Raw genomic sequence first — 9815 nt, forward strand, 5'->3', positions numbered from 1 at the left:
CAGTAGAAGAAATATGCAGTTTGAGAGCTGAAACATGATTAGATTATTTTAATTGATTGGCAGCCCTAGTAATTTGTATTTTATTCCTGAATGTGACATGACTATTTCCTGAATTTAGAGGAAGATGTGCAAAAGTTATTTATATTTGGTCTTATATTAGCCTCTTATATTAGATTATTTGAGAAGTTGTGGGCACATATTTCTTCACTTTTAATAACATACTGTCCTCTCTAGGATGTGGCTCATTTGGAGGTGCCGTTACCAGACATGATGATGCTGTGTAGAGAGGCAATTTACTTGTCTTTACGAAGATAAGTTACCAATGCACTAGGCTGCTCACAGGCACCAATCTTCTTTATCTTCCAGTTCGTCAGGCTCATGTCAGGTGCATCCCAGATTCTGTCAGTCTTCCCTCATTTGTGGGAATGAATAGACCTCCTTTATCTCTGTTATTGTCTCTCCAGCTTAGGATTCCAGGACAACAGCAGTGCCAGTGTTTGTCAGTGCCCTGTTTTCATTATCACTACTATTATGTACAGTATGCATTTCATGGACATATTATACAGAAATAATTAAGCAACTTGTCAGCATATTATTACTAATAGTTTAGTTGCATATCTGAGTTTTTCTTCTGAAAATATGAATATGTAATCAAATTTACAGCCTTTACAAAACATATTGTGACAGTACCATGGTGTAATCATGATTATCATATTATTAGATGGTGAAACGGTACTTTGGTAGTATGATATTCACACAGAAATACCCTGATGCTTCTGTGGTATTAACTACAAAGCCATGGTATTACCATTAAAAACTCTGGTAGTTCATTGTATACTGACTATTTACCATATTCATGTACCATAGTACTTACATACTGTACAAAAATTACTTTGACAGTAGTATGGTACAGTGATGGAAATATCATTGTACTCTTCATGATTTGTTTTAGTGTGTACTTCATGGTGTTTAGATGATACTCCAGAGTTCTTCCAAGAAAATCATGGTACTACCATGGTAAATATTAAGTAGTACCATGTTAGTACCATGGTACTTTTTGTGTGCTGATAGGTGGTGATATTTCAGTGAATATTATGTCTATAAAACATGGTATTACCATGGTTCTTTTATGTATGTCATGTTACTCAATCATTTATTTACTATGGCATTTACACAACACTCCAAGGTACTGTATTTCAGATAATACCAGGGCACTACCATGGTACATTATTTTTTACAAATATATCTAATTAATAACGCTGTTGATAAAGAAGTGCCATTCCTTTTAGAATAATTTCTAGGAATTGCTGTGGAATCATTAGCTGCATTCCAACCCATCAATCAGTCATATCTCAGTGTCTTTCCTGGCAGCGTCTTCTAAAGTGCCATTCCTAAAAGAAGAAAAATGGCAAAGCTTTCTGCTTTGACCTTCAGCTGCCTTCTAGAGAGTTGACTTCAACACAAGGCCACCAGCCAGTTTGAACTGTGTTATTAATTAGTAGCTGGTCTATAGCACTGGGAATTGCGGTGCTGTTGTCATCCAGGGACATGACGAACTGATTAAGCGGGAAGGAGCTGCTTTGTTTGCCAGACCAACACAATGGCTATCTAGTGAAAATTAAATTAGCGTCATGACAATGGTAAACAAACTACCGCATGCCACTGGCATAATAGCATATGTTGAGAGATCGAAGTATTAAGACTTTCATCTTCACTTATGCTCACTTGTGCTTTCAACCCGAGTGCAGTTTTGACACGGGAGCTGCAACTCTCAAATGACAATTGTGTAATTAGTGCAGACACACTGTGTGAAAAATGACGAGCTTTGAAAGACTGTGCTATAGTGTCACTCTCAATGCAGACCAATTACCAGCCTCAGAATAAAGCAAGAGAGACGTCTAAAGGTGGGTGTCCTGCTGAGGCTCTGGGCTCCGCTCGCACCCCTTGCATCCCCCCATGTCAGTCCTTTGTGAGCGTCTGAATGCTGGGCATGGTAAATATTAAGTAGTACCATGTTAGTACCATGGTACTTTTTGTGTGCTGATAGGTGGTGATATTTCAGTGAATATTATGTCTATAAAACATGGTATTACCATGGTTCTTTTATGTATGTCATGTTACTCAATCATTTATTTACTATGGCATTTACACAACACTCCAAGGTACTGTATTTCAGATAATACCAGGGCACTACCATGGTACATTATTTTTTACAAATATATCTAATTAATAACGCTGTTGATAAAGAAGTGCCATTCCTTTTAGAATAATTTCTAGGAATTGCTGTGGAATCATTAGCTGCATCCCAACCCATCAATCAGTCATATCTGTGTCTTTCCTGGCAGCGTCTTCTAAAGTGCCATTCCTAAAAGAAGAAAAATGGCAAAGCTTTCTGCTTTGACCTTCAGCTGCCTTCTAGAGAGTTGACTTCAACACAAGGACACCAGCCAGTTTGAACTGTGTTATTAATTAGTAGCTGGTCTATAGCACTGGGAATTGCGGTGCTGTTGTCATCCAGGGACATGACGAACTGATTAAGCGGGAAGGAGCTGCTTTGTTTGCCAGACCAACACAATGGCTATCTAGTGAAAATTAAATTAGCGTCATGACAATGGTAAACAAACTACCGCATGCCACTGGCATAATAGCATATGTTGAGAGATCGAAGTATTAAGACTTTCATCTTCACTTATGCTCACTTGTGCTTTCAACCCGAGTGCAGTTTTGACACGGGAGCTGCAGCTTTCAAATAATAATTGTGTAATTAGTGCAGACACATTGTGTGAAAGATGACATGAGCTTTGAAAAACTGTGCTATAGTGTCATTCTCAATGCTGACCAATTACCAGCCTCAGAATAAAGCAAGAGAGACGTCTAAAGGTGGGTGTCCTGCTGAGGCTCTGGGCTCCGCTCGCACCCCTTGCATCCCCCCATGTCAGTCCTTTGTGAGCGTCTGAATGCTGGGAACAAGAGGTTGGCCGATTGATGTGGATTAGTGTACTCACTGTGCACCTGTGTCCCTGACAGAACTCCATGAAAGTGATGTTCAAGTGTCTGTGGAAGAACTGTGGGAAGGTCTTGAGCACAGCCGCCGGGATCCAGAGGCACATTCGCACCGTCCATCTGGGGTAAGGCACCTGTGGTATCATTAAAAAATATGTTATTCACTAACCACCCACAATACATTTTAACCAGGCATTAATGTAATCTAATGCACTGCGCCATATTTAAATAAAGTCATAGTCATTATTTTCAGTTCAAATACGCCTTCTTTTTATGTCAGTTAGGCTTATTATAGATTGTGCCTTATTTGCCTTGTGCATTAGTGAAAGTGAAGTGTGGAATTTGTGCTCTGCATTTAACCCATCGAAGTGCACAAATACAGTGAACACACACACCGTGAACACACACCCGGAGCAGTGGGCAGCCATATTGCTGTAGCGCCCGGGGAGCAGTTGGGGTTTCGATGCCTTGCTCAAGGGTCTCAACTCAGTCGTGGTATTGAGGGTGGAAGAGAGCGCTGGTCATTCACTCCCCCCACTGACAATTCCTGTCGGACCTGAGACTCGAACCCGCAACCCTCGGTTTACAAGTCCGAATCTCTAACCATTAGGCCACGACTGCCCAGACACTAGGGCTCCCCGTCGGGGGTCTTCCGCGTGACAGGCGGAGATACTGTCCACTATACTAACGAGGAGTTGGTTAAGGCAAATACAAACCGTTAAGGAGAGCGGTGTTTGTTACACTACTGTTCAAATGTTTGGGGTCAGTATTATTATTTTTTTCAGCAAAGACGCATTACATTGATCAAAAGTATCAGAGACATTAATAATTAACAAAAAAAAAGGTTTATTATATTAAATAAATGCTTTTCTATTCATCAAAGAATTCTGAAAAAAAAGGATTGTGGTTTCCACAAAAATATGAAGCAGCACAACTGTTTTCAATAATATAAAATGTTTCTTGAGCACCAAATCAGCATATTAGAATGATTTCTGAAGGATTATGTGACACTGAAGACTGTAGCAATGATGCTGAAAATTCAGATTTGCATCACAGGAATAAATAGCATTTTAAAATGTATTATAATAGAAAAGAGTTAATGTATTTTAAATTGTAATAATATTTTACAATATTAGTGTTTTTTCTGCATTTTTGATCAAATAAATGCAGCCTAGGTGAGCATAATAGACTTTTTCCAGAAACATTTGAAAAATCTTACCAACCCCAAACTGTTGAATGGTAGTGTATACAGGTGCATCTCAATAAATTAGAATGTCGTGGAAAAGTTCATTTATTTCAGTAATTCAACTCAAATTGTGAAACTCGTGTATTAAATAAATTCAATGCACACAGACTGAAGTAGTTTAAGTCTTTGGGATTTCTGAAGGATTATGTGACACTGAAGACTGTAGCAATGATGCTGAAAATTCAGATTTGCATCACAGGAATAAATAGCATTTTAAAATGTATTATAATAGAAAAGAGTTAATGTATTTTAAATTGTAATAATATTTTACAATATTAGTGTTTTTTCTGCATTTTTGATCAAATAAATGCAGCCTAGGTGAGCATAATAGACTTTTTCCAGAAACATTTGAAAAATCTTACCAACCCCAAACTGTTGAATGGTAGTGTATACAGGTGCATCTCAATAAATTAGAATGTCGTGGAAAAGTTAAATCCATAAAGTGTGGGAAAATTGTTAAATTCTGGCATATTTTTATAATGTTCAGTGCATTTCCTTTGTATCCGCACTGATAATTTTATAGTCCTGCTTGCACCACAAAATAAACCCAGTATATCAGCTTGTACATGCAAAAAAAAAAAGACTTCTTTAAGATTTACATTTATTACTAAAAAAACTTTTCCAAAGTATGTTTCACATTAGACAGAAACCCATTCACATTTTTATGGTGTTCCACCATCTCTTGGCTGACATCCATCACAGTGAACTCTGGATAGCCTATAGTGAGAGATAAGAGACTGCAGCCTGCTCCTGATTCAGTGTCAGAACATGAGACTAATTCCAGCAGGATTATCACCACACTTACACTATTACTGCTGGCCACAAAGTAATGACTGCAAAGGCCAGATGATTGTGAAGGAAGGTTTATGTTTTTTTCGGCTGAAGTCTAATTAAACCGCACAAGTGTCAGTACTGCTGGAAGATACGGGAGGATTTCTAAGAAGATTTCATCTTTCAGAAATATGGTTCAGCAGAAGGACATGAGAAACAAACAGTTATGCATTATGTAACTGTTGAAACATTCAACATATCAAGTATTGGCACAACACCGTACCTTATGCTTCATCATACCCTACTGCTATACTATACTACACTACACTAATATACTATACTATACTGTAATAGAATACTACACTGTCATTAATAAGTTTGAGGTCAGTTAATACTTTTGTTCAATAAAAGTGACTGTAAAGACATTTAATGTTACAAAAGATTTCTATTTCAAACAAATGCTCTTCTTTTGAACTTTCTATTCATCAAAGAATACTTAGAAATGTATCACCGTTTCAAAATATTAAAGGGGTGGTTCAGTGTTTTTTTTTCTAGGCTTGATTGTGTTTATGGGGTGTAGTCTAACGTGTTAATGCTTCGTTTTTTAAAAATCGCATTTTTCACATAATTTACCTTTATTCCACACCGCTCTGTCCCTTCTCTGAGAAACGGGCTGATCTTTTCCTTCTTTTATGAAGCCCCTCCCTCAGAAATAGGCGATGGGCTCTGATTGGTTAGCTAGCCCAGTGTGTTGTGATTGGCTAAACCGCCTCTAGTGCGCGTCTAAACATCCCGCCCTTCACCTCAGCGGCATGTGCTCCGGTTGTATTGTAAACAACGGCATCATTAATATCACTTATCAGTTTGAGCCCGATTGAGAAGCAGATTATATTATTGAAGAGGATCGTGCAGAACCTGTGCAAGCACGGCTTTTTGCCATAATTTTAAAGGACGATATCTCCGTTTGCATTGAACTTTCAGCTTTGTAACTTTGCAGATATTGTTTATGCTCAAACAGCAACATTACACACGAACTAACGTTAAAAAAGTGAAATCGCAATGAACCACCCCTTTAAACAGCACAGCTGTTTTAAACATTGATAATAATAATAATAAATGTTTCTTGATCAGTAAATCAGCATCATAGAATGATTTCTGAAGGATCATGTGAAAATTTAGCTTTGCCATCAAAGAAATGTTACATTTTACAATATATTTAAATAGAAAACAATATTGCTGTTTTTACTGTATATTTTACTGCCATAGACTATATTACACTGTACCATACAACACTATACTAACTTTACCATTCTATACTCCACTACACTATGTAATGTAACATACTATATTACACTGTACAACACTACACAATAAAATACCATGCCATATTATGCTATACTGTAGGACCATTAAGTTCACCATAAATGTTTAGTATGGTATGTGAACTTAATATTGTAAAAAAATTTTACTATGGTAGTGTCAAAATTGAGTTATGAAATCAGTCTCAGACTATGATCTGTCCTGTCCCGTTATTTCAAATGTAGACGTGCGGCAGGCGCGCTCATGATGGAAGCGACGCGGTCGCGACGCGCACGCGGTGCAATGCGCTCATTTTTTCCAGGCGCGACCGCGCCGCATCGAGATAAACACATTTCAACTTTTCAGAATGCCGCAAGCGCACCGCGGGTCATGTGACAAGAACCAACCAATCAGCTTCATCCTTTCCCGTAACAACATTGAAAGCTCAGCCAAGATGAAGGGGACAACTGATCATAGCTGTACAGGGATAGCCATTTTTAAATAAATTTAGTTAGTAGAGCTACTGCAAGCGATTTTTAGTGCTGCAAATCCATTTACACTTTGCTGAAACTTCCGCGTCTTCATGAAGTGCGCAGGTCATTTTTAAAATTTATTTTAAATCATTTTTCTCAATTTTGTGTTGAAATACTGTGATTTGCCTTTATGACTGTACAGTATGTAAAATATAGTGCTGTATTATTATAGTGCAGAACTTTAAATAAGTTATGTTAGTGGTGCACATTAATTGAAAGCAAATCACAGTGTCAATATTAAAATATTTAAATGGTTTGTCTCTTTTCAGGAGGAACTGTGACTCAGAGTGCAGTGACGGAGAGGAGGATTTCTACTACACTGAGATTAAGCTGAACACAGACTCTGTGGCGGACGGTTTGAGCAGTCTGTCTCCTGTGTCCCCGTCTGTGCTGTCCCCCCCGCCAGGTTTGGACCAGAAACAGCCGGATGGCACTAACGGAGCAAAGAGCGAGAACAGTACCACCACCCCTCTTAGCCGCTCTGCTCCCAGCGCACTCTACCTAGTGCACACAGACCACGCCTACCAGGTACAGCCCATCCAATCACGATGAGCTACGCACATTTACATAACATTACATCACTCGAGAGATCTACGCACATTTACATAACATTACATCACTCGAGAGATTCACTCTGATGCTCTCAGAACACAACCACTAGACAAATACAATATGGATATGACCGAGTATTTGTATGCAATTAGAGAAAGCAAGCAGAACATTTAATATCAGATAGCCCTCTCAATATGAAGACAGGTCAAGCTGTGCATAAAGATGCCCCTCGATCACAATATAGAGCATGAAAAGGTCACACTTGAGGAGAATTATGAGAAATCGCATGTTCCTTTTAATGGGATCATATATACTACCATTCAAAAGTTTGGGGTTGGTAGGATTTTTTTATGTTTTTGAAATAAGTGTCTTATGCTTACCAAGGCTGCATTTATTTGATCAAAAATACAGCAGAAACAGTCAAATTGTGAAATATTCCAATTAAAAAAATGTTTTCAATTTTAATATATTTTAAAATGTAATTTATTGACATTCCTGTGACGCAAAGCTGAATTTTCAGCATCATTACTCCAGTCTTCAGTGTCACATGAACCTTCAGAAATCATTCTAATATGCTGATTTGCTGCTCAAGAAACATTTCTTCTTATTATTAATGTTTAAAACAGTTGTTGCTTAAAATTTCTGTGGAAACCATGACATATTTTTTTCTTAATTCTTTGATGAACAGCAATTATTTGAAATAGAAATCTTTTGTAACATTATGAATGTCTTTACTGTTATATTTGATAAACTTAATGCATCCTTGATAAATAATTGAACGGTTGTGTACGACTTTTAAGACCTGTACAAATAAAAGTAATACCATATATTAGGGCTGGGTTTTGACACAAATTTTGTGATTCGATTCGATTACCAATTTGATTCGATTCGATTCAATATCGATTATTTTGGATAAATATCAGGTACAGTACATGCCAAATTTTCTCAAGGAAAAAAAATCTCTCAACTAATGCTGTAAAATATTCATGGGAGTCAGTTGGTTAAAACTGACTGATTTGTAGGCTAATATACAACTGCTAAAATTACGTTATAGTGACGTCTTTGCGCGGCTGAAACACTGATTGAGTGATTACATGAGACAGGATACGGATTGTAAAGTTGCACCTTTTATTTTAACTTCCCTTCGGATGTTTAGTCATGATTATTTTGTGCTGAAACTGGTATTACATATATACAGTTCAGTTACAGGTTTTCACACAAGAAAAAAGTTTTCAGTACACATTTTGGCCTTTAAACCATTTTTAAGGAATGGTATGAGTCAAAAGTATCAATTAGCCTATTACATTAATTTAAACAATTGTTACCAATCAATTATTATATGAATTTAATAACATATAAATATATATTGATTTCTTAATTGTTTCGATTTTTAAAACGCATTAGCATTAGCTTCTTGTCGATCAACCGGTTCACATTTACAATGTTTGCTGCGTAAAAATATGGGTCGATTTTCGCAATGGTCTGCACAAAAACATAAAGGGCTTATTGAAAATGTAGATTCATCCTCTGCCAGCAGGAGGCGCTTTTGGAGCGGCAGAATGTAGCAGTTTCCACGGTAATGGCAGAACAGCACAGCACCTGACTCTGAAGCCTGCAGCGCTCATATTTATTCAATGAAATCACAGCCTTTTGAAGTTTAATCTTCACATTAAGCTATATTGCAATTCTTGTCTTTCCGTCCCCAAATTTAAGCCCTCTTGAAATAATAATGAAGGCTTTGTTGTACCATTTAAGACTTTTATGGCCTTAAATTTGATTTAACTGAATTTAAGATGTTGGTGGGATCAAATTGCATGATATTAGGAGAGTTCAGCTGGACAGTAAGAAAATCACAGTGTCTGAGTTTTCAGTCATTTTTTGAGTCTTCGTGCGCCAATTATTATTTGTTGCGTAGTGAATGGTATGTTCAAGTAAGCTAGGTATGCACAGATGCTGCGCAATTAGGCTGTATTTAATAAATCATGATGACTCACGAGTTCAGTATTTGCGCTAAATCTGCGCAGATTTGGCTTACATTAACTTCCCCAACAATTTAATGAGTGAAGAAAAGTAACCCGCCAAATTGGCTTTAGTGATTTGACAACGTCACCCGCCATAGCTGATTTTGACCTGCATTTGGCAGGTGTTAATTTCAATCCCTGAATATAATATAATGTAATGTAATGTAATGTAATGTAATATAATATAATAAAGGAAAGTCAATTTTTTAAATATTAGATGCTGTCAAAATGGTTATTATATATATGCAGCCCAATCATAATCGCGGGCCCATAGAGACTACAGTATATCAGTGTGACTGTCACTCCACAGGCCACAGCCCCTGTCACCATCCCCTCCACCAGCTCCACTGGCTTCACACCCTCCAGCAGCAGTTTCAGTATCTCCTGGCA

General features: G+C 37.4%; 1 protein-coding gene across 2 annotated transcripts in view; it reads left to right on the top strand.

Annotated features, from left to right (window-relative positions):
- Nucleotides 1-9815, top strand: part of LOC107743823 (zinc finger protein 704-like) — a 70284-nt gene that overhangs the window by 54141 nt on the left and 6328 nt on the right. For both annotated transcript variants that reach the window (XM_016557244.1, XM_016557245.1), the window contains exons 5-6: nt 3028-3128; nt 7122-7380. In XM_016557244.1, the coding sequence (XP_016412730.1) occupies nt 3028-3128; nt 7122-7380 (360 nt within the window). The remainder of the gene's footprint in view (nt 1-3027; nt 3129-7121; nt 7381-9815) is intronic.

Source organism: Sinocyclocheilus rhinocerous, unplaced genomic scaffold (assembly GCF_001515625.1).
Source record: "Sinocyclocheilus rhinocerous isolate Xijiao unplaced genomic scaffold, SAMN03320098_v1.1 scaffold46, whole genome shotgun sequence".
Taxonomy (NCBI): Eukaryota; Metazoa; Chordata; class Actinopteri; order Cypriniformes; family Cyprinidae; genus Sinocyclocheilus; species Sinocyclocheilus rhinocerous.